A 26,899-nucleotide genomic window follows, 5' to 3' on the forward strand; every position below is an offset into this window, starting at 1 on the left:
GTTTCTTACCTTGAACAGTATTCAGAGTGGGCCCGGTGGTCAGTCAGTCAGAGGGGTGTTCAGGGCAGGACCGATTGATCTCAAACCATGAGTCTATACAGCTGCAGAAACAAACAGAAGGCATGACGCTGCGTCCTGAATGCAGCTACAAACACAGAGTGAACTTAGTGCGATTACTTGATCTATGCAGCTGATAAAAATAGAAATTTGATTAAGCGTTGAGAGCTCATAAGAACACAATTGAATTATACTGCAGTCTAAGATGGATTCAATACTACAGAGGGTTGTTGCTAAAGTAACACGTAGGCATGTTGGAAGGCCTCCATATCCTCCCACATTAGCAATACATACACAACATGCAACTTATACTGTAAACGAGACCCAGGGGGGAACACAAGAGCGGCACTAATGTGCATTATTTCTCAACTTGTAACATTTTACATTCTCGCTGTGTTTATGGAAAAGTTTGCAATAAAACACCCCATAAGTCTGTGTGTGGGTGGAAGGACATCTTTTGTTTTAAGCGGCAATTTAAGCACCGTAAAGTATAAAATGCTACATTACAAGTAGAAATACATGAGGTGCAACCATCAAAATGTTTTTTAATAACCAAAAAAAGCAGCTGTTTTGCAAAGCAGCTCCAAGCATTTTACCAGGATTTTATATAAGCATGGTACCTTTTTAAAAATTACTACAGTGAAGGAAAAAGATGATTTATGTAACATTTAGGAGCATATGAATCCAACACTTGAAGGGTAACAGCTATAACAGTAACACAGGTATGAATTTTTCAACAAAACACCGTACTTACACCATATTGGTAATATTCACTGTTTTTAACACACGTCACATATAAGCTGGAACTGAAAAACATAATTTGCTGGAAAAACTTGATTTGAGAGAAAAGTAAGGAAAATAAAATAAACTGATATATTGCATTGCTGTCTTAAAATGACTGACTTTTGTTTTCAAAACGATACTTCAGAATCAATGTGGCCCTGTGGAGCTGTGCCCCAGATATATAAATTCGGAGGCTAAAAGTGAAAATTCTGTGAGTAAATGTGCCCCATGTGACATTTTGATCACAATCACAAAGCAAACAGCGCCCATCATCCACAGTATGAATGATGATTACTCTTATTGCGAAACCTTGGGGAGAGTGTTTTTGCTGCTGCGTCTCGGTGTTTCGACACAGGACACTACGAGGCAGGGGTGGAGCTAACTGTGAAACTGCACTCTCATTGGCTAACAATTTCTGAGTGATTAGTTGTTGAGCGATGAGCATACGCTGGATGAAACTCCTTTTTATTACTTCTATACAACCAGAAGTCTTTTTGGAACCACAGCAGTCGCCCCCTGCTGGCCAATAAATAAAAGAAACGTAGTTAACTTAGTTTACCGCTTTCTGTTTTTCATTTGCTACGCTTCAAACATCTGTTGGAGGTATTGGTTGGAAAAAGGCACTATCATCAGAGTGCATCCAGTTGTAAATCCATGACTGCGTAGTCAGCATGCATCATATGGAAAAAACAGGCTTCCCTGTAAGAAAAGCTAAGATGTTGTTTTACTTGTTTGAATTGTCAGTACCTTATTTATAAAAATCAAAAGTCTGGGCTTTTATGTCTAGAAGCAGGTGAGACTCATTTTTTTGAGCAGCTTACTTACTGACCCGGAGTCTAATGTATACCTGATCCCAGTGCTAGCTTATATAAACTGTGTGAGCACAAGCTAATGTGTGTAAGAAGATGGTAAATGCAGTTCACTTAATGATGTCATTAATAACAAATGTTTTTTTTTCTTTTCTGGAAGTTATGCTGAGCTGCATTATAAAAGTTTTTAACTCTTAGACGCAAGAAAACAATTCAGACATGTAAATTTGGGCTTTAGGGTCTAATGGCTGGCTAATGATGAGTTACAGCCTTGCAGTTATTTACTAAACACACGCAAAAACTTGCAGGCGTTTAGCTTAACTTTATGACAAATGAGCTCAATATAATGTAAAAATTATTAAGGTCATGATGGAGGATATTCTCCTGGGAGGAACAACACAAACAAACAGAGAAAATAAAAGAAACAAAACACGATTCTCAGAACGGTTCTTTAGTTTCATTTAGGAGTTGCTCTCTGCTTACACTGCTGGTAGAAAATGTATGGACGGAGTACTTCTCCTGGGTAATATACTATATAGCCACCTTTATTTTGAAAATATAATTCTGATTACATTACGGTGACAAACTCAGTGAACCCGGGACTTTTGGGACTTCTAGGGATCAATAGGCAGTTGCATAAGGCTTTTCCATTCGTATGTGGTAATCATCTCAAGCCATCCAGATAATGTGACAGTGATATATCAGTGTTTAGATATGCTATCATTCAATAGTATAATATGAATAACCTTTAAATCAAAGGCACAGGACCCGTCCATCATTAAGGAATGCCTTTATCGAGATGCTGTAAGTCGATTTAATTAGAAGAAGTGCAAAATTATATAACGGGCAGTGATTCAAATGTGTGTGTGTGTGTGTGTGTGTGTGTGTGTGTGTGTGTGTGTGTGTGTGTGTGTGTGTCATTCACCTTTTGTGGTAGATGCAGAGGCACGGCAGTCTGGCTATGGTGTCCCCTTGCTGCAGTTCCTCTAGACATATCACACACTCACCGGCATCCCTCGCCAACACATCATCTGAGGTGGCAGCCGCACACAGACACACACACAGCAGAAGACGAATCAGTATGCACCAAAAACATTTCAGAGCATATCAAACACAGTAGAGAGCAGTGGGGGGGAGCAGATTGGTGCATCGCACACAGCAGACACAGCTTAGTGGTTACCGTTCGCTCCGTGCAGCAGTGAACATGCACGAGAAGGAGTTTGGAGATGAATCAGGAGCTTCGAGTCTGTTTCTCCTTGTGGAACTGGATTGATTTCTTCAATCTGCTTAACGAGTGCTGAGATTCTGCTTTCATGCTAATATACAGCGTAACCCAGCAATGCAGAATGGTTCTTTCATCCACAGTGTATGATCATATTCATATTCCCTGAAAACCTGGCTTCACTTTTAGAGTGTTTCTGTCTAACATTAAAGAAACTCTGTGCTGGTTTCTCATAAACAAAAGTAGGGGTGCACTGAAATATTGGACAAATATTAGAACTGTCAAGATCATATTTCCTGTGATGAAAATAAATAAATAACCATAAAAACAAAGTGCCAAAAACTGCAGTTCCTTAAATGGCCACTTGAGGCTTACTACAAATGATTAAGTGAACCCCATAGACCCATAGACTAAAATAAACTTTTATATAAATTAAATGGATTATTATCATGGGTATTTATGTAAGCTACAACCTCTGAGCCAAAAAATAAGCCAATCCACATGTGGCAAAAAATGTTATTATTCTTATGGACAGCTGAGGCTGGTTGTAACATCAAGTCACTCCTGTTACACACCCAACTTTACAGTCTGGTACAACAAAATACAGCAATATATTCCCCTTCAGAAACTGTAGATGGTGATTTCTTTTTTTCTTTTTTTTAATCTTAGTTTTAAAAAGTCGCTAGCACTAGCCAATAACTCTGCCCTCCACCCCCTGTTTTCAGTTCCATAAACCCAACACGATGCCAAATAGAACTTATTATTGTAAAGGTTTCAAAACCAGTTCATTGTGGTGCATCAATTAGCAACACATATGTCAGCATTCAGAGTGATTCCCCAAAGGAAACAATGATGTAGATTCAAAAAACACTTTAAATGCCAAAAACAACAAAAAGCACAAAATGTAATCCAACATTATGTCCCTGCTAATGAAAGAAAATCAGAAAACTTTATTTTTTGCCCCCTAAGAGTTGCTTTACAGATATAAATGGCAATCAAAACTGAAAAAATACGTTGACTGGCCTTTTTTTTTTTTTACATAAACTATTTCAGCAGCTCTTCAAACAAACATCTAATCAGCCAATCACATGGCAGCATCTCAGTCCACGTAAGCATGTAGACACGGTCAAGATAACCTGCTGTCGATGGTGATGATGAAAGGACGACTAGAGGAAGCAAACCTAAGCCCTTACAAAGTGTTTTTAATTTACTTTAGTTAATACTTTACTTTACTCAGGCTTGGGTGTGTCCTGTGCCCAATGCTACAAGTACAAACACAATCGAATGAAACTGCCGACTCCTCAGCCTACATAAATACGTGTCAGGAGCATTAGTGAACATCAAACATGTGACCGACTGCAGCATAGTAAGTATTTCTGCGACTGCTGATACCCTGAGAATTCGAGTTTACTCAGAATTGAATGAAAGGTCACACTGGTTTGAGCTCCTGTCAGCCAAGAAGAGAAATTTGTGACGGTGGTGGACACTGGCCCCCCAGGACTGAACCAGTAAAGAATGAAGGAAAAAAAACACCACGGTCTGACGGATCTCCTTTTCTGCTGAAGCCGCAGATGTTAGGGCCACAATTTAGCATCAACAGAATGAATCCATGGCCCCACCCTCCCTTATGTCAACTGTCCAGGCCACCACTGCCACTGCTGCTGCTGCTGCTGCTGGTGTAATGAGGTGGGAAATGTTTTCTTGGCATACTTTGGTCCCCGGAAAATGATCAATCATAGTCTGAATGCCACAGCCTGCAGGAGCATTGCTGCTGACATTGTACATTTGTATAACAGTAAAATTAAACAATCTATTTTTATATTTTACAGAATGATTCTTCAGCTTAATGTGTTTTATTGTTAAATCTAAATCTGAGTCTCAAACTAATTTTCGGTGCTCCGTCTTCAACCACTGTCACGTTGTACTTAAAAAGATAAGGTGAGACAGATGAGGTTTTTCATCCAAAAAACTTAGGAAATCCTGTTTTACACCCCAAAATATTAAGCACAGCAAGCAGCAACATAAATTAAGAGCTTAATTAAGTAGAACAGTTCTCTGATTGGCAAGACTTAGTAGAACAATTTAATAAAAGGAAAAATTAAATATTAATCATGACTTAGACCTCAGAGGATTAACAATATATATATATATATATACACACACACACACACACATCTGTCTGGAACATAAAGATCTTTTAAAAAAAAAAAAAAAACCTGTAACACCAAAACACCAAAACATTTGGAAAATGTTCCTGCTCTGCTGGTGGCAAAACAAAACCCAGCTCTAACCAGGTTAACCTGCCAGTCCCCCAGTATCGACCTCTAGCCCTTCCTTGGAACTAGAACCATCACAGTAATATTCACTGTCTTACTGCAGCATGTTAATCTCTTAACATCCACCCACACTGTAAAAAATATCGTGATAAAACTGTAAAAAACTGTAAAACTGTAAAATTCAAATGTAATGCTATGGAAAAATATATAAAATCATTCGCATAAACTTTTTTTACATCAAATAATAATTATTATTATTGTTATTTAGGGCGATTGTGGCTCAAGAGTTGGCAGTTCGCCTTATAATCAGAAGGTTGCCGGTTTGAGCCCCGGCTCGGACACTCTCGGTCGTTGTGTCCTTGGGCAAGAAGACATTTCACCTACCCCCTACTGGTGATGGTCAGAGGGGAATTATGAAGTGGAATTGTAAAGTGCTTTAAGCGCTATATGAATGCAATCCATCATTATTTAAACTAACTGTATATTTCTGTACATTTAGGTATTATTTTTCATATTGCCGCATTCATTGACCTTTTTTATAGGTAATTTCATTGTTTAATCACATTAAATTGTTCCTAATTTAATGTTTAAAAGCACTTGAAAAATGCAAAATCCCATGTAAAATTAGGGCAGCAAACTGTATTGTCATTACTGAAAATAACTGTATTTTCATGGGAAAGTTTTTTTCTGTTATTTTATATTGTATTATTTTAGCACCCCAGCTGCTGGAATATTACTGTTTTTTAAAGATTTTTTTTTTTACGGTGCACTTATTGCCTGTCCAGGACCCATCTTTGGCAAATCTCATAACCAACATATAACAACAAGATGCATACAAGAGATGTGATCCGAGTTCATTAGTAAAGCACAGTATCATTAGATTTGCAGGGATCTGTGCGGAATTTGGACCTGACATTATATGTAAAGTCATAAGGAATTATCCTCTAATCCAATGACCTGTAAAAGTTTTTTAACTGTAAAATAAAGTCACAGATAAGGCCTCATAAATTGTCAGTGGAGGTAGAATTTGAGCCCAGCCATAACCCCATAACCTAATCCTAACCCTAGATAAAGTTTCAGTCACTGTTACGCAACCATAGGAACCCACATTAATATTATTCATGTGGAAATGCCACACATCATTGCTTTGAGGCTGGAAAAAACGGCATTGAGGATTTGCCAAAATGATAGAAGATCCCGTTTTTATCAGTAAAGCGAAAAGAAGGATACTTGATGGGGGCAGACTGTGAGATGGAATAAGAGACAGCATATGCTCAGACTGCAAATCAGCTTAGTTCCTCAACAAACTCCCATAACCCCGCTCCTCTCATCCCTCCCTCCCCTCTTTCTTTCTTTTGAAAAATAGTGTCTCCTGTCTATTGTTCACATCCATCCACCCCCTAAAAACACCCAGGATCTCTCAGAATAAGCACTCTGGATTAAGTGGCAGTAATCTACATCGCGTCTGATAACAATACATCCAGTCCTCCTCTTAGCATCTTGCACATTACTTCTTATTAGCCTGCAAATCAAACCAGGAAAAACTTAGAAATCAATCAACTGCCAAAAAGCCGGCACAGTCCTTTAAGCCACACAGTTTTGCCCGTTTGGAAATGAGTGCAAAGTGTATTAAATTTAAAGTCAACACCTGACCTGAGCTGATAATCAAGTTAAGAGGGTTGTTCAATCGTGTTTGCTTCACCTGTGGAAATGCTTTAAAAAATGAGGTCATCTGGATGAAGCCAGCGCTCTAACTCATCACAGCTCTGCCTCAGCCAGAAGTCTCAGTATTGATCGCAGCTGCAGCTGCAAGGCTTTTAAATATCAGGCAGCAGCCTGTCACCTCTGTTCTAGCAAACCACCACAGTCCCAGAGAATCTTACAGCTGACTTTAGTGTTAACGTTTAATTCCTTTCGTAATATTGCAACAACATTAATGTGCTGTGACCTTCTCTAATACCAAAGCTTGTACAGGAATCCAGTTTACCAGAGATGACACTGTTTGATTAGAGCAGGGAATTCAGTTTTATGATGCAACAACAGCAGGGTTAGGGTTTAGCTGAGTTTAGGCAAAAGGAAAACAACTTCCTGAATAGAGAGCTCATAATTACCTCTGCTAAGGAGGTTATGTTTTTGATAGCGTTTGCATGCAGGTCTGTATGAATTCTGATAACACTTTGTAGGGCTGTAGAGTGGGACCATGTTAACAATCCATTCAAATTTGACTTACATCCGCCAAGGTCTGCAAGGTAAACTTTATGGTACATTGGTCAAAAATCAACAAGCCTTATAACTTGCATGATTCTTACAAGTGTGCTGTCTTATGTCAACATATTGAAAGTACCTTATAAAGATTTAAACTGTGTCACATTTGACCTCTAATTTGTCATATAAGTTAACTGATTGATCTCAAGGTCAAAGTGATAATAATGCTATACAGAGCTATTTAAAACTACATTACTTGTTGCCATTGTTTGTACAAACGACCTATAGTGATGTAGTGATATAATTAACGATCGTGTGTTATGACTTTGATAAATGTCTTGATGCATCTCAATCATCCAGGAAAGTAAATCTCCAAAAAGTTGATTCTGTTCATCTGGACGTAGCGTTTTGTGGGAGAAACGTTTCGTCACTCATCCAAGTGACTTCTTCAGTCTCAGCTGACTGCAGGTTTCCCCAAATCTTATAAACAGTACATTTGCATAATGGCTGAAACCAGCCCACTGAAGGAACAATGGGCTGGGAGGTCAGTTCCTTAATCATAATTATGCAAATTCTCATGACCATTGATCAACAACTACTGACCAAAACCCACTGATCAATGGCCATGAGTACCATTCACAGAGAGTTGGGGAATGGCTGCAATCACAGCATGTAAGATGGCGAAAGATGTACCCTTAGGCCCCCTCCTCGATTCAGAGATAGTCTTTCCCTTTTCACGTAAATGGCGTGAAAAGGGAAATGGCGTTCTTCCCTGTCCAGGATGTGTACATCCTCATCCTTGAAAGAGTGTCGTCAGGCCAGGACAGTCTATTCACACCTACAGGCCAGTGGGCTGGTTTCAGTCATTATGCAAATGTACTGTTTATAAGATTTGGGGAAACCTGCAGTCAGCTGAGACTGAAGAAGTCACTTGGATGAGTGACGAAACGTTTCTCCCACAAAACGCTACGTCCAGATGAACAGAATCAACTTTTGGAGAAAGACTTTGATAAATCCTCCTGAGAACCGAGGAATCTTCCCATTTAACTTTTTTGGGGATTTCCTTCCTCTTTGGACGTAATAGAGGCCACCCAAACACATAAGATATCAATGGAAAGCCCAGGATGTCCTCTCTTTAGTACATCAGGACTTAGCAGGGTAGCTCAAATAATTTAAAAGATAGGCTGGTTCTCGGGAGGAGGTAATAACCTCTCAGGCTATAACCTCTCAGGAGGTTATAGCCTGTTACTTTACAGTAACAGGCTATAACAGTTTGAATACAATGTTTCTGAATAAGTATACATTTTGGAGGGAACATTTTGGTACTTGTTTTGGTACAATTTTCACTCGATGACGGTAGATACCAATAACCATCCGAGTTGATTTAATGTTGTTGAAAATCGGATCAAGGTCACACCAAATGTAAAAATCTGTTAAAACATGATTACAAATATGTTTTTATTGTCTCCAAACTTCACAACGATATACTAGGCCTTTGGGGACATGAGTAACTAGGTTGACTAACAATTTGACCTTGACCTTTCTTTTTAGTGCCCAAGGTCAAGGTTGACCTTGAAACCTTTTTTCAAGAAATATATTGAGTAATATATCAAATGAAAGGGCCTGCAGAGAGCTGTACAACACAGTTGTTATTTTATAATACAACGCCCTCCGGTGTCACCATGACAAAATAAAGTTTTGCAAAAATCACACAATGCATGATTATATCTTAACATTGTTACAGCTTATAGACACCAGCCTGCTGATGTAATCTAATATGTGATGTACTAAAAACACGATGCTGATGTATGCTTGCATAAAAACAATGTAAAACATCAATGTTTGTCATTTAGAGTGGAGTTTAGGTTGAAATTGGTTTTATGCACTCTACAAAATGTAAACTTTTACCACCAGAGGGCAGTATTTTAACAGTGGGTTTAAAAAAAAAAACTAAAAAACATTTGACATTAATTGTAGCCAAAAAAAACAATGACATTGACTCCTTGTACCAACTTGTGGTATAAAATGGTATTACAGGAAAGTACAACCCGTCCCTAGTTTAACATAGATGTTTCTCAGATAAAGTTACATTCTAGTGATTTTGTTAATTTTGTCAGGTTTGTATCTGTTGTCAAAAGGAAAAATGTACACAAGGTCATTTTAAGTTGTGCAGACGTCACAGTTTACATTGAGGAATTTATTTCTGCACATTTACATCTGTGCTGTAAAAACCAAACAGCAACATCTGCAGTTGTTGGCTGGTACCAAAAAGACATCGGTCGCCACCATCAAAGGCAATCAAGTCTTCAGGAACCAGGTGGCCGTCATCAGATTAAAAAAAATAATTATAACAAAGTAAAGCTCAAATCCATTATATTAAATCTGGTAGCATCATCAGCCCTGACCTCACAAGTATAGCAATGACTGATAACAACCGTGACATCTTCTCATAATAATGAGATAAGATGCAACTGAAAAAGAGCTGTAACAATGAAACGAAAATCAAAGTATTTCTGATATGAAAGTAAACTTTACGGTGCAAATTACACCAAAGCATTGGACTGTGATGCAAATATGGAAGAATGTGATGTGAGATATGTGTCAGTGCTGCAAGTCTCTCAATCACTCAGTCTCTCCTCACCTGCCTGCTTCCCTCCTAACTTGCACACTTGCAAACAGATATTTGGCGTCTATAATGACTTAGATGAGGTGCTCTTTGCCTTTCTGAATCACAGCACCAAACTCTCTTTTTTTAACCTCTTCGTGTATCCTCCAATGACTTGATCCGCGTGAGGCAAACTGCATGCCTTGCACCCCCCTCTTCACCTTTTTCTTATCTGTCTGTGTCTTCGTGCTACCTCCCCCTGACATTCCAGGTCTTTACGAGGCCCCTTCTCACCCTCGTTGCAACGAGCTATATTTAGTGCAAGGCATTAAAATAACATCATGCGAAAGTCAAAACCCAGAAAAGATCCGGTGGTCAGCTCACGTGGACTCGTGCTACCTACAACCCTCACCTGCTTCTGCACTGCTCAGGCAGGTGGGTAAGCACATAGACACAAAAAGGACGTTATTTCAACGTACTGAGATTTAAACTTCAAATTAATCCCACAAGACGCCCTTACATTATGTTGGCCCTTAAAAAGCTTTGTTAGAATGCTGTTATTACTCACTGCCAGTATTAGCTTACTCATACTAAATCTATATGATAACAAAGATATGGATTTATGAAGTAGGGTGAGATTTTACAGTTCCTCCACAATCCTGCAACAGTGACCTGTCTTTTATGATACTGCAGAAGTTATAAATGAAAAAATGCTCTGTCATTTGTGAAATAATGTGATGTTTCAAGAAGAAAGTACAAAATTACAGGCTTTGGGTGGGAGAGGCTCAGTTTATCAACAGAGGCCACTATGAAGCTAAATGTTTGGCTAGGCTAATGCTAAAATATGAGGCTGTTCAAAATGGCAGTGTTGAGGCATCAGAACCAGAAGGTTTTAATGATGTCTTTGATAATCCGACACAGTTTGAATAAATATGTGCACATTTACTACCTAACTAAGCCATATGTTTCTAATTCTAACTCTTGATAGTGTTACCATGTAGTAACATAGCCAAGCAGATTCATAAACACATGTACACTTTGAATAATGACATTTGTAATGTAATGTACTTTATATATGTTTTTCTACTGTTATTGAAGCGAGGAAGCTGGTGTACCCAGAGAAAATTGAAGCACCCAGAAAGGCCACAAACATCTTTGAACCAGGAACCTTCTTGTTGTGAGGTTGAGCCTGGTAAAAAGCCTGCTTCAGCAGAAAGGATTTAGTCACAAGTCTAAATTCCAGAATGAAATGACAAGCCAGGGCTGACCAATGACTCCAAGTAGCTCAGAGATATGTACAAGGTGTCCTTTGAGTCCAGCCTCTTGATGTGCCAGCCACAGTTAGATGCAGAACGATAACAGCCCTCATTCACAGAGCGATAAAATCTTTATTAGGAAGTTAGAGGGGTATCAAAAGGATATGAGCCAGAAGAATTTTGTGATTTTGTTCAGGTCTAAGCATTTAAACCTGCTTAGTGAAGTTTCTACATGACAAAAGTGTGTAATTATTCATTTGGGTGTGAAGCAAGTGGTCCTTTGACCATATGTGCCATAACCTTGTGCGTTCGACCAAAAGGCTATGAAACCTTGCCCTTGAATCCAGTGCATCACAGCAGACAGGCACTCTACGCTGAAACTGAATAAAGTCTGCTCAGTTGTACTGCTTCAAATTTGAAATGTATGTAATGCCTATCAACACCCTGACAGGAAGAAGCACTTCCGACAATTCTGCTACAAAACTACAAATGTATGCAGATGATGTGGTATTAAAAACTTCATTTTGAAAGCAGGTTATAAGCAAGTCAGCTTAACTTTAGAGGTTTATCAGTGCATTCATGAATCTCCTGAACAGTAGATGTGTGTGTGTGTGTGAGTGTATGTGTGTGATGTGCCGATGTGCGGCAGTCAGTCGGTCCAGGTGATTGACAATACACCCCTGAGCATGCTGGGAAACAAGATAAGCACAGCCCATTTTGTGGGCCTCAAAAACCCAAGAGAACAGACACGGAAGAAGATAGAGGGAAAAAAGAAATTACAGCGAGATTACACAGCAGGAACAGACAGACAGACTCACAGATGAGAGAGGGACAGAGGGAGAACGAGAGAGTAATTTGTTGGAAATAAAGAGTGACAGGAAGGACAGGAGGTGCCGAAAAAGGAGGAATTATGGGAGTGTTTCTCCTTTTGCCCTTTCCTCTCGTCCGTTATCAGCCATCAGGGTCCTCCATCATTCTGGATCCCATCTTCCTTAAGACAGTTAAAATTCTCCTCTCTCTGTCTCTGTCACTCAATCCAAATTCAGCTGCAGGCCTTACAGTAGTTTTTTTACTGCACCGGCCTCGATGACCAGGTTGAAGACTTCTCGTGTCCGTCTCTGTCAGCCTCTAACAAATTCACTCAATTAGTTATTGTTACGCTCAGAAACATGAGCACCACGTATGAGCAGACTTTTGCAAGGTCACCCATTTAGACACACAGTCAAACAAGTAAGTGTCAATCAACTTACTGCTGTGGGGCAACAAACAGACATGATGACCGCGTGTCTCCAAGCAACCAGGAGCGGCAGTCGAGGCCATAATTAAAACAGAAGCCTGCTTGAGGAAATAACAGGAGACTGGAAGGTAGACCGTGTGTCTGCAGCAGCTTTATGTACTTTTTTATGTCATTCATAAATAGCCCAGAGCAGCACTGTGGACACCGAGTAACAGTAAACATGAATGATGTCAGAATCACAGCAATATTCCCCCAAGTCAGGAATCATCTGGCTTTTTAAAAATGGTAAAATTCAGTATTTATTTATTTATTTATAACTGAGTCTAAAATGGACCAAAGAGCTCAGTGTTATAAAACCTGTGCTTTATTTTTCAAATTTTACCTAAAACCATGAGTGAATTCATTTCCCAATGCATATTCACCATCCTGTGGGTCGTCTACTTAGGAACGATGCTGTATTTAAATGTGTGCGATGTCAGAACACTGGCCCACACCTCGAGGTAAACATAGACTTTACTTAGAAGGCCACCCACATATTTTAACAGCCGAACAAATATATTTTTCCAGAGTTTATTCAAGAAAACAAAGGATTTCACCATCAGTTCACTGGGACAATCCAGTGGGTCTTATGTTGAAAGTTTAGTTGTGTGCAGGCGTGCAGCAGTTTGAATTGCTGCTTCACAGCAAGAAGGATCTGAATCTTTTGCTGGGACGTTTACATGTGTGGTTTCTCTCTTCATAGTCTGGCTTCCTCCCACAGTACAAATACATGTTTGTTAGATTAGGTGATCATTCCAAGTTTGCTGTAGTTGTGAATGTTTCTATGCCGTAGCTACGTGACAGACTGCCGACCTCCACTACCGACTTTGAATTTGACAAGTGGAAGAAAACTGATGGATCCGTGCATGCGTAGTTGCTTTTCGAAGGTTATTCACAGCTCTTACCATCTCAATACATTTTCTTTGCCTACTTTGGGGGCTGGAGCCCAGCTGACACGGAACAAGAGGCAAACCATTCACCCTCACATACCTACAGTCCACCCAGCAAACACGTCCCCTTGGGCTCTCTACACAGCCCCAGACTGGTCAAGGGCTGCAGCTGATAATGTGTATTTATCTGCTGAGAGCTTAAAAGCCACTCCAACCTGATCCTGCAGCAGTTGGAGAACTGCCTTGTATGATACCTTCCCCAGCTGCAGTCCCACACTGGGATTAGCTCATTATCACTCATTGATCAGTTGATCAATCCAACAAAGGCTGAACAATTTCAAGATGTACTTGAACCAACAGCAGGTGTAATCCCTTAGAAACACAATAACAAGTCCCAGATGATCAGTTATAACTGTTGGTTAGATAACAGGGAGAAAAACAGCCGGGCAGCAGACAGGGAGGGATGAGCTAACAGAGTGACACAGGGCAGCACTGCCCACATGGTCAATGAAGTAAAACAAAAGACCCTGACATGCCCGGCTCCACATCCCTACACTGTTTGCAGCACTTAGAGTAAGCTGATAATTTGTGGCCTTTCATTCTTTTGCGTTGCTCGTGTGCAGAGCTTAGCTTTGAAGACATGAAGTTGAAGTTGTAGCTGTGTACTGTGCTGAGGGGCAACTGGTCTGTGAGCTAGTCTTGCTTGTGCTGCTACTGATCCTTCAGCCACAGAGAAGAACGGCGTTAGAACATCCAAAGAGCTGAAGTGAAGCTAAGTCCTCTTCATGCTGCTTTTGATCATCTTTGACTTTCCTTGTCCCTGTTGGTCTCTTCCTTGTTCTGGCCGACTTCTCAACCAGTCACCATTCAACCTACACCCGGCAATAGTACATTGGTTTTTCAACCAATGCAAACTTGCTCATGATAAGTTGGTTTTCTATTTGTAATAAAATTCATACCCAGACAAAAACAACTGCAGTACCATAAAACAAGCAAAGGTTGGCGCCCTGCTCAAAGCAGAAACACCCCTAATTTTCAACCTAACCAGTATCCAAATGCATGGGTTTGTGCAGCAGTTTGTAAACATATTTAAGCCTACTGTAAAGTTGGACACGTCATCATGGCAGTCAGTAGTGACTGAGTTGCTTTTGGAATTCAGAAACTGCAGTTTATGGCTTGGTTTGTTAGCCCTGGAGGTTGCAGCTTAATACCAACTCATCTTAAACCTATAAAAGTGAAGACTAAATACACACTGTACTCTTATAGCTGAGATTCAATGTAGGCTGTTATTATAAAAGAAAAAACTCAATGTACTGAGGCAGGGTTGGTAGTATCAGCACCGCGATGTCCACAGGTTATGTGAACCGCAGCAGTTCTGCAAGACTGCTGTAGCCTACAGTCAAGATAAGCAGCGTGTCTTGGATCTTGCAAGTACAGTTTAGTACTCCAGTAGAATGACAGCAAAAAGTAAAAACCTCCAACAGGCATAACAGAATCACACAGAACCAGTAAGAGCTGTGAAACTGAAGAGGTCACATGTCAGAGCGCAGCAGTCGAGGGCTTTGCAGCCTCAGCTGTGTTTGTATTTTCCAAAGTGGATGGCTGAAACTGTCGGGTTGTGTAAATTCATGTTATGAATTTTTATGATTTTCCTCATTGCCCCTCATTCATATTTATCATGTTTTTGAAGGACTAGCTCGATAACATGTTCCTGTCTTTAGACCCGCCCACCTTGTCACGAATATTTATGAGCGCAGCAGCTTCAAGGCCTTCAAGCTCATTGTTCCCTGGCACAGCGAGCCTGATTTCTACCAGATCGATCATAAAAAGAACAGAAGGAGGTGTTTCTTACCATTGTAAGAGAGGCGAGGCTTGCTTAGACACATGATAAAGTGAACCTCCATTTCATTGGACGCCACAGACTTGGAGCAGACAGGACACTTGAATCCTAGGAAGAAGAGGAGCAAAGTAAAAGATCAGTGCAAACATATATACACACACATGACTGTGAAATAAACAAGCATCGGCTTCATTGTGAGTGCATTTCACCCAAAGGAACGAAATGTAAAATGTCATTTTGTAATGTAAAAGAATGTGATAATAGGAAATCCCGGCCGTTCTGATGTTAAAATACCCAAATAGACCCAAACAGTCTTTGAATACAGCTGGCAAGGTTCTTTGTTCTGCTCTGCAGCTTTGGTGAACTTATCATAACAGCGCATGATCCGGTTTTCCACCTGCTGCATGTTCGAGTTAGAGCACATTTCTAACTCGCACCGTAGGAAGGACTACGGACCCCAGCTGAAGCCCAGGATGGCCGCCATCTTGGGCTGAATGAGATCAACGATATCAAGGACCGCCACAAGTGAGCCAACCAGAAGAGAAAACAAAAGACAGGAAGGTGTTTTTGAGTTAACTTTCAAAATAAGAGAATGGATAAAAAATAATAACCCACTTATTGGCTTCTATTAGCGTGGCCATTAGCATATCCAGCTTACTAATGGGAAAAATTGGTCTCAGATGGAGTAGAAGGTCTGCCTTTCTAAAAAAAACAAACAGGCTGAATCATTAGCCACTGCTTTATTATCAGTTAAGGAAAGAAACATTGACTAAAATAAAACTTTGTGATATGGAAGACTGATTAGAATGAACCCAGGCCGTTATCATTGTGCTATCCAGTTCTTCCCTTTCACCCCAATGCACACTTTAAAAACACTCATCTGTGCTTGTTTTGCCAAGTTCTGTAAAGTTGTAGCTGTGTCAGTACTCTCTGTTTGTGCTCTTTGGAGCCATCAGGGTTGACTATATTAGTATAACACATACCAGATAATTAGGTCAACACTGGGCCACACAGCTGAAAACAGCTGCGACTGTGACAAAAGGAAGCTTCAATCAAAACGGCAGTGACTCTTCACGTTCAGCATCGCTGAGAATGGGATATGTTTCAGCAGGTTTTAGGCCAGTGGGTTTTGTATCCAGATTACTTCAGTTTACTGAGCTCACTCTACTGTACCTTTGCTCAAATCAAGACTGGTACCAACAAACTGCTAAAAAAAACCATTTACAAAATACAAAACTGCTCATTTCAATGTGTAAATTCTTTGAAAAATCCACCAGTTTCACTGCCTTTTGGTTTCCGTTTATTAAAAATTGATTATATGATAGGTAACGCTACAGTTGTTTGGTGGTTTAATGAGATTTGCATATATATAAACAATTACACTGATTCTTGCTGAGCATTTTTCCCCTTCTTCTTTTCAGAGACTTTCTGTGGAAAAGTTTTAGGTGCATAGCGTTTCGCTGTTGCTAACTAATCCTGGAAGTATTAGACCTCTTAATTTGTAATGTTCTGTCTTTTTCTTTTCCTAATTCCTCTTTCCTTTCTTGTCTTTTGCTAGTTTTAGACCAACAACTTCCAACGTTTCTCAATAAGGTCAGGCTGCATGAGGTAAAGTGAGATAAACTTGCTGTGGCCAGGACTGCTGCTGTGAAAAAAATCAGTTTCGTTAAATGTTACAGAGAAAGGAGTTTGGAATAAAGTTTGGAATAGTATCAGCTCCACAATGTCCACAGGTATGTGAGCCGCAGCAGTTCTGCAAGACTGCTGCAGCGCACAGTCAAGATAAGCAGCGTGTCTTGGACAGAAGTTGGGACGCTGAGTGGGAGTGGAGGCTTTTCTGCAAACTCATCATCTCCAGGAACTGGTGCTACAGGGGGCCAGACACCACCCAGGTGGAGAAGGCAAGCTCTGGGATCTGCTTGACGAGATGGGACAAGGCGCAAGCAAATAACTCCCAACTCGCTGCTGGGTGTGTCAGGACGATGTCCCCGCTCCAAATCCCCAACCACTATATTCTGATAAGAGGTCAAACATTTATGACAGGTGGTCACTGATGTGCCTGTGGTGCCAACAAGTTTGAAAGTCTTCCAAATAAGAAACTAATAATCTCATTTTCAGCCAAGAGGGTTTAGTTCAGCTCTGATCTGAGGCCCTTTTGTAGCTTTCAGTAACCATTTATTTTCATTTATGTCATTTGGTTAGCTTTAGGCAGTAAAACGTCTTGCTTGTGTCGTTTTAAAACCTTTACAATATTCACTGTCTTACTATTTATATTTTATTCCTGCACAGTTGGTGTGGACCACTCACAGTGTCATTATACACGTACAATGACAATAAAGGGATATTCTATTCTATTCTATTCTACTCTTCCTAAATGATACTTAACACCAAATTGTCAGTTATAGATAACGATAACAGCTCGTAGACATTACTAATGGGGTGTTATTTTAAAAGTAGGAGCTTCTCCGTCTATCAGGAGGAACTGCAAGCTACAAATAACACTGGACATGTGACATGTGACGACTCTAGTTAAAAAAATAGCCCACCTACAACTAAACTGCAACATGGCAGCGTCCTGTGCATATAACATAACTGTGACCAAATTAATTTTTAAGTTAAAGTTGTGAGGAGAAGAGCTTTCAGTTGGTACAAATTCTGCAAGAAGAGTATTAACAGAGGTTGTATTTTTCCCTCACCAGTTCCCTGTTAATGTCTTGTATGATCAGGCTTGATCATATATTAATATATATTATTTAACACTATGAGGTTATCCCAAAAGAGTTCATTGCTTTAAGTGTACAGGGTAACGTGTGCTTCCTAAACTTTCTAAAACTCGAATATGTGGCAGAGACTTCAACTATCAGACTCTTCAGGAGGCAGACACCATCTCTACTTTAAACTCAGGTGACCTTACCTTAGTTACGTTGCTATAGGCTCATGATATTGGGGACTTCCTGTGATGACATGGGCATTTCTTCTTCCCTCCCCTCTTTTCAGTCATCATGTATTCATATGCCACTGCTGCATGTCATTCATTTTTACCCGTTCTTCCTGTAGTTCTTGTACTTTGTGTGTGTTTCTCTTTCCTCTCGCCCTAGTTAAGTTTGCTCTTCTTCCCCACTTTCACCAAATGGTGGATCATTCTGTAGGTGAATGTCAGATTGTTGATATTATTAACATATTTGTCAAACATAATTTCACTCTCTGCCACAATATCAGATTTTACCGTACGATATTCATTTGACATATGCTGAACTTTTTATACCCACGCAGCAAAACATCCTCTCAGTTTTGTTCTGATGACTGGATGAGAAAAGCATTTCCCCCATAAAATCGCCACTAAATAACAGTCGTTAAACAAGCACTGGTGATACGGAGCTCATTCTAAAGATGGTTAGATGCAACTCTACCAAATTTGATGAAACAGAAATAAGGCATAATAAATGCTCCATTTAAATTGTAGCAATACGAGGCAGCCTCAGTCCACAAACGGCAGCTACCATGATAGAAAATTGGTAGCTGACAAAAATGGAAATTAATGACAGGTCCCTGTACCTGGCTGAGGTAAAGGGACCTTCAGTGTGAAGAGGACTTAAAGCTAAACAAAGGTTTGAGCTTCTCCTGTGTTTTTGCTGGAGTGATGACACATACAGTTCTAAGACATTCACAGGCTTACAAGTGGAAAATAAAGTAAAAAACAAAAATAACACTGCAGAACTGCAGCATACATACGTGGTGCTCATTTCTGTGAAATGTGAAAAACGCTAAGGAGGTGCAGGTAGAAAACACACAGAGAAACGTTCACTACACACACTACATGGCAGCTGACCCACATTTCCCTTAGCTGCTATTTTCAGACGCTCCATAGGGATGAGCAGAGAGTGGGAGATGGAAGAAATGAGCGAAAAAGAGGTGCAGGAAGAAGGTGAGAGAGCTGAAGCGTTTCGAGGAGAAATGAAGGATTGTGATACGTGGTCCAGCAGGACTCTAGCTGCGCAGCTTGTGTGTGCGTTCGCTTTCAACTCAGCCAAGCACCGCGAATCCTCGCGGACATTTCGTATTCAAGGAGCGCATAAGGTCAGATAGGGACGAAAATAAATCACAGGGCTGGATCATAAATTAATTATACTGGTGCCTATGTGAGAGCATGGACACAGATGTCTGCTGTGAGTGTGCGCAGGCCTGTTTTGCAGTCCTACTGTACAGGAGTTGGTTCGTGTCAAATGGGCACATTTCTCTAATATTTTCCTTCAGTGTCATCTTAGGACCACAGGTGGTGTGGCGATAAATGCCACACAGCGCTTTTATGGTCGCGAGCTGTGGGACGGTTGGCACCAAATGACAAAGAGGAGAAATTTCTCAGTGCTGCTGAGAACGACATGTCTGTGAAGAAAGAAAGAGAAAAGCGTCTGGACTTCTTTAAGTTTCCTTGAAGACGTTTCACCTCTCATCCGAGAAGCTTCTTCAGTTCTAAGAGCAATCACATGAGCCAAGGTGATCAAAAAGGGGTCCATGACCCTCTTGGGGACACTCCCATAGGGCTTAAAATCTGGGACTCTCCACTATTTGCTCTTAGAACTGAAGAAGCTTCTCGGATGAAACGTCTTCAAGAAACTTAAAAAAGTCCAGACAGTTTTCTGTGGAGGGTGGACAGTTCACCACATAGCAACATTGATTTAATATTCATCTGGCCAGTAATAGCCAATAATGTTTAAACCTGTAGATCAGGCGTGTTAAACATAAGGCCCAGGGGCTAGAATTGACCCAGCAAAGACTCCCATCTGGCCCACTGAACAGCTTTAGAAAATGTGAACAAGTGCACAGATAATCAACTTTTAACTGTATTTTCTGTAGTTTTACACCTTTTTCTATTAATAAACCCCCCCACCCCCACCTTCACCAACTGCCATTCATAAAACACCAAAGTAATGAAGCCAGAAATAAACAATCAAATGAGAGAAAGGTTCCCGTTTTTACACCATCTGCTATTGAAAATTATCTGTTTCGGGGGGAAATCATCTGGGTTTTTGTCCTGTCAGTGTTAATCTCGTTAACCGCATTAACGCGGCAGTCCCCATTAGCGAGTAAACGCAGATCACCCTGTGCGTGGGGCTGCACGGTGCTAACGTATTAATGAGCTAACCGCGCCAACGCGTTGACACCGTGCAGCCCCATGCACGGGGCAATCCCTCGCTAACAGAGATTTGCCACATTAATGCGGTTATGTCATTTTAACGAGATTAACACTGACAGCACTAGTTTTTTTACAACTAAATTATACGCTGACTTAACAATGACTGACTTAAATGAACTACTAGAACCTTCTATCTATCTTTACATGTTTATCCTGTAGTTTCTCTGGTCCAGCCCACTTAAGATCAAACTGGGTTGTATGTGACCCACAACGTAAAATGAGCTTCACATCCCTGATCTAGATTATTCTAGTGTGAGGTGTCCAGTTTTAGAGGTATCTGTTGTTCTCTTGACAATAATAGAAGTGAAATGTGTTTGCCTTGCATTACTCAAAGTAATATAGAGCTACATATAAACATTCAGCAGCAATGGCTCTTTATACAAATCTTTGCTCATATCCAGTAATTCTTTTCTTACTAACATATTACATACGGCAGCCATTGTTCATTAGATGATGTTTGTTAGAAAGCAACAAAGACTGATTTCACCCTTGGCTTAGCTGTAATCTTTCACTGCAAAGGATTTCTTGTATCAGTTTGATTTGGGATGAACTTACATTCAGAAACAATTGGGCTGGATTTCTGTTGGTATATCTCAATTAGGATACAGGACGAGGTGATTGTATTAAAAGACTTTAAAGAGAATCTATTGTGCTCATCTCCAGCTCCATATTTTTACTCTAGGGTTCTAAGAGACCTGATTGATCCTTATTTATTTGGTGCACCCGCTCAGCGCTTTCTTCAACCTCCCTTCACACCAGCTTTAAAGGCAAAGTGGATGTAAGCTGCTGTGTATTGTCAGGCTGTGCGTCCCGTACGGCTCCAAAGCCTGTCCCTTTGATTTCTTTTCTTGTCTCGTCCACTCATTTTGAACCAAGAGCAAGAACCACCAATTCGGTGCATTTTGAACAGCTGAAGTTCAAACAGACGATTAGGGTGACTTTAAACACGGCATGGTTGTTGGTAGGGCTGGGCCATATCATGCCGTTCACGGTAATAGCGGTATATGTTGGGCAACGATAAGAAAATGAAATATCTCGATAGAATATGGGTAAAACGCGCATGCGCAGTGCCTTTGTTTTCATACGCAAATTTCAGACACTACTTATCTTTTGGGGATTTTCCTGCACAAGCATCTCTGGGGTTTACAGAGAACAGACTGGAAAAACAAAAAATATCCAGTGAGCAGTATTTCTCAAGGAGAAAATGCCTTGTTGATGTCAGAGGTCAGAAGGGAATTACCAGACTGCTTTAACCTAGTAGTAACTTAAATAACCACTTGTTACAACAATTTCCCTTGTGGGATCAATAAATTATCTCTTGATCTATCCTATCTTAGAAGGTATGCAGAACAGCATGAATGCTTAATGCGCCAAACCTTGAAGTAGACGTGGTACAGCAGCAGAAGATCGCACCAGTTTAAATGAAACTGAAATCTTTATAAGGTAAGAACTAATAACTGGTAAAGAACATTCTCCCCTTTGGCGCTGCTACTTTTAGATGGAAAATTAAAATAATGATTCTTTTTAAAGTGCAGAAAATCTCACCTTGTTGCTCGGTGTTTGTGTTTTCTGTCTGGCTGCAGGTGCTGCATGTATTACCATTTTTTTACATTCAGAGCCAACACTTGAATTAAACTGAATGCTGAGTTATCCTGTTTTCTCAGTCAGTCCTCTCTGATGTTTTAGTGATGAAAAACATCTGTGTGTCAAAGTTGCAGAGAAGAGCAGCGCGACGCTGTGATACAATAATTAGCATTCAGTGAACGGTGGAAATCAAAGCTGGATAAGGACCCTAATGCAAAATCTGTTGTTAAGCTTCCAGTCGGGATTTCCCTGCAGCTGGCTCATTGCTGGCGTCTTACTAAATCACGATTTGTGTCAGGAGGACCACCACATGATAGGCAGCCTCGCCTGATTGGTCACATTAAAACACCAGATGACGGTTTATAAACTGTGACAAAGCGAATGTAATATGCATGAAGTGTGACGGGTGCACTGGAATACCACCCGGAAGCTGAGTTAATGTCCTCACCAACAGATGATTATTTAGTTTGGGCCAAAATCAATTTCAGTGCCTGCATTTTAATTTCATTACATCTCTCTCTGCGCTCTCTTTCTTAGCACAACACAGTATCCAAGAGTCTTCAGCCGCTGTAGGAGATGAGCTCAGTTCTTGAAGCAGAAAAAACCCCACATTAATTTGGCAGAACATTGTCAGATATCTTTGCTCTTGGATTTTTCCAACAGCAGATGGGTCCTTAAAATCTTCTCTATCAGATGGGTACTGCCACTCCTGCCTCAAGTAGAAACAAACTATCAAAAGGGCGAAATCTGCTCCATTCAACAATCACAAAAGGGATGAGAAAATCAATTCCTGTATATCCACTGAAAATCAATTTGTAATCACAACAGAAACATCCGATTACGGCTAAAGCAATTAAAACACATCCACTTGTAATTAACAGTCATTCATCCTCTTAATGACATCAGTCACTCGCAGCAAAATCATGCTGATTGGTGCTGAATACTAATAAACTGACTGATTGAATGACTGACCTTTAATAACCTTTGTTATTATTATTATTATTACACTTCACAGCAGGAAATGTTGACTAAAATAATCGTTAATGTTGTTTTCGACATAAATATATTGCTCTTTACTAATTATGATATAATACAGGATTAATGCAAACAAGTTGATGGTTCTTGGAGCCTCAACTGACTTGCATCCATCCTGTCATTGTGACGCTAACTCTTCACATATTCTCTGCGACAAAGAATAGATGAACAAGAACGTGCAGATTTTCAGCGCTTCATAGCTAAGCATTAAACTAAACTGGTTTGGGCTGGAGTTTAGAAAGAACTCTTTCCTCTCTGTGTTCATACCAACCACCTCTTTTCAAACACGAGTTAATGATGCGAGACAATCTTTTAAAACTGTCTGAGAACACAAGTGGCACAATAAGGCTTCAGCTGATCGGGAAGTATCAACCGACAACCTTCTTGTAGTAAAGCAAAGGTGTTAACCACCACACCACTCAAACCCAAGTACAGCATTTTATTGTTTCTTATGTAGGGGGCAGCCTTATTAACACTTTTATAAAGTAGTGTAAATAAAAATTTCTGATAGCAAATAGTTTCATTAAAGGTACTTTTTGTAATTGTGCTCTGCAGAATTTATCTGAAGCTTTCAACACTTGGAGGCAGTTAGTGCCTGAAAATACAGCTCTGACCTGGTTCGTCTTAAGTTGAGCTTAAGTTCTTTCTATGCCACACACTTCTGGACAGCCATTCGCCTTGCTTGGGAGTTACCGCACCTAGTTCTCCGATTATCACTGGGACCACTGTTACCTTCACCCTCAAGATCTTCTCGAGCTCTTCTCTGAGCCCTTGGATTTTCTTAAGCTTCTCATGTTCCTTCTTCCTGATGTTGCTGTCATTCGGAACCGCTACATCTATCACTATGGCCGTCTTCCTCTGTTTTTCTAACGCCACTGTGTCCGGTCGGTTAGCCATCACAATTGTGTCCGTCTGTATCTGGAAGTCCCACAGGATCTTAGCTCGGCAATTCTCCATCTCCCATTTGACCTCAGGACTTCCAGGCCATACTCTGCACAGATGTTCCTGTACACTATGCCGGCCACTTGGTTATGGTGTTCCATGTATGCCTTGCCTGCTAGCATCTTGCACCCTGCTGTTATGCTGGATTGTCTCAGGGGCATCTTTACACAGCCTGCACCTGGGGTCTTGCCTGGTGTGATAGACCCCGGCCTCTATGGATCTTGTGTGCAATACAGCAGCATATTTGTGACATGACTGAGAACAAGAGAAACTGGCCGTATTGAGCAAACTTAGCCAGCTCAAACACATAAACACACACTCAACAATGATAGTGCTCCTCTAACAGCCCAATAACTAAATGTTAAATGTGCCTATGATTTCCAATGAAGTGTAACAGAGTTGCTTAAACGATCAACTTTGTGCTGCTCACAGGATTGATACTTAAAAGAGCGTGGGCCGTTATCTTGGGTGACAGCTTAGCTAGAAAGTGTGAATGTTGCTTTTAACTGTATTCTTTTTGAAAGAAAAGTTCGGTTCCATATGCCCGTTAGCTTTTTCTCCAGTGCCTCCTGGTGCTACTTTGAAGCTTTTCTCTAACAACTCTGAGTCATTCTCCTCTTACTCTTCTATATGTACGACGTTAGCGCCATAGGCTGCGGTATATGAGCCTGTGGCACCACCACAATTAGCTAGAAGTTTCTACTTTGACTTATAAATCAGATTATAAGTTAAATCAGCACCACAGAAGTGAATTCTATGTAGCTGGTAAACATTTTCACTCAGTAACTGCGTCTCATGAAGCGAGTGAAATTACAAAACAGAGGTTCACTTGCTAAAACATCTTACTGCCTTTGTGCTTCTTTAAAACTGAAGGATGGTTGTTTTTAAAAAATATTCCATAAAAAACACAATGTGTCTCAGATTAGCTGATTATGCTCTGAAATTGGTCAATTACATCATAACACCAGCAACTTTATCAATATTATTATTCTCAGCTGTATGAATACTCCTCACAGGTTGCATTTCCAGTTCTGACCAATGACATCATCGCACATTCATGACAAGATTATCTAAAAATGTCAGATGCTTGTCAATGTTTAATTGTAATCAAAGTATGAACCTCTAATCCGGTGTCGGCTGTCAGCACAAAAAGGAAATGTTAATAACGGATACTTTTTTCCCCAAAATGAAACAAAATGTGATGCAAAACAGCTTCGTATGTGTCGCGCTTTGAAAATGATTGATACTAACGGCTCAGGTCAACAGCCTCTTGGTCAAAGTCAACGAGTTTTGCAGGGAGGGATGTTAATAAGGCCTACAGGTCCGAGCTTGGTAATTGAGTTCTTCATGCACTGTAGTCATTTCAGTTTTTTCGTGGTCGTGACTTCTGTCAAAACAATCCATCCAGGTATAAGAAATGGAGACGCTCTGCACTGAAGCTGCCATTCAAACCTTCAGGCAATCTGTTCTCCAGTCCACCTGTTTATGGACTAAAAACACACAAACAGCACCGGCACATAACTTGCATGACTATGCAGTAACAACAAGGAAAGGGGCCGAACAGAGCAGTCACACCCTCTGAGCCCGAGTGCTATTAAAGACTTATTCTTGTCAAACCCCAGCACAGACAACACACACAACCGAGCAAGGTCAGTCAACTCAATCTCGGGCCAATGCATATTTCATCGAGCCTTGGTGGCCAAGCCCCGCCTGACACCCTGCTGCAGCTCCCAAATAACCACCGGCCACTGATAAAGACATCAAGACAGACACTGACGCTGAACTCTGTCAGCAGGAAGCCACGAACAACACACTGACATGTATGACATGTTTGCGTGGGCTGCTACTTTAAGCCTGAGCTGAATGAGAACGGCTGAATACGTATTAAAAGGTTCGGGTCTCATGCTTGTGTTCTCTAAAGCAGTTTTGACATGTGAACCCATGAAATGATCACATTCTCAAAATCAAACATCACACATAGTCTGCCTTAGTAGCTGGCAGATTAACAAAAAATGAAACATTTATATATTGTGACTGACTAGAGTTAGGGTCAGGGTTAATGTGTGATATGACTGCTGAAAACACTTGAGTGAAAAAGATGCTGGTGTCTTGTTAGCGAACAATACTAACATTAGATGACAAATAAGATACTCTTTTTAATTAGTCCTAATAATATTAATGATGAAGACCTAATAATGCAATAAATACATTCAAAAAGAAACTGTCTATAACCCAAACTTGAACAAATGCATACATTCGACAACCGATGGTACAAATGAGTTTTGGTTGGTTCTTACTGGCCACACTGCATGTGGCTTTCTGAAGCGCCTGCTGCTCAAGACAATTCTGAGAGTGCACACAGAGTATCTTACTTGTTTCACAATGTTCAGTAACCCATTATAGGTCACAAAAACATCCAAGAGTCAGCTGGCCTTTGTTGCAGAGTGTTAAAACCTTGCAACCCCACAGTAAACACTGCATCAGCAACAAATGGCTCAAAGTGGATTTGGAAACAGCAGTTACAGTAGCAAGGTTACTTATGGACAGCAATATTAAATGTTTTGCAAGGTATGTGGAGCCGAAGGTCTGTGTTTCCTGTGTCATGTCTCCAAGCTTAGTGTGTAACTGTCTGAAAGTATCACATTTATCTCCTTCTTTTCTACAGGATCTGTGCTGAATTAATGCATTTTATATGTGCAACATGCTGAGCTGTAAGTCAGTTATACCACTAAAACGAGTGGTGCAGTAAACTGAAAACAGTGCAAATTGCATGTGTCAGAAAGACACCGAAATGGTGATGAAGACAATATATAAACATGTTTTTACACAACTGTAACTGTAGCTCGTAAAGCACAGATTAGAAAACTAATCAGTCTGTTTTTGGCTGTTTACCACCGACACTGGCCACAGATCAGTGATGGAAAG

The 26,899-nt window shown here is 40.4% G+C and overlaps 1 protein-coding gene across 1 annotated transcript in view; it reads right to left on the minus strand.

Annotated features, from left to right (window-relative positions):
- znrf1 (zinc and ring finger 1) overlaps nucleotides 1-26,899 on the minus strand; it is a 68,835-nt gene that overhangs the window by 2,858 nt on the left and 39,078 nt on the right. Inside the window, exons 2-4 of the mRNA XM_085358769.1 lie at nucleotides 15,232-15,327; nucleotides 2,575-2,680; nucleotides 10-101 (exon numbers count right to left, since the gene is read on the minus strand). Of these exons, the coding sequence (XP_085214895.1) occupies nucleotides 44-101; nucleotides 2,575-2,680; nucleotides 15,232-15,327 (260 nt within the window). The 3' untranslated portion in view covers nucleotides 10-43. The remainder of the gene's footprint in view (nucleotides 1-9; nucleotides 102-2,574; nucleotides 2,681-15,231; nucleotides 15,328-26,899) is intronic.

Source organism: Diplotaxodon limnothrissa, linkage group LG7, assembly GCF_057381915.1.
Source record: "Diplotaxodon limnothrissa isolate DT_005_m linkage group LG7, D_limnothrissa_male_GT1.1, whole genome shotgun sequence".
Lineage (NCBI taxonomy): Eukaryota > Metazoa > Chordata > Actinopteri > Cichliformes > Cichlidae > Diplotaxodon > Diplotaxodon limnothrissa.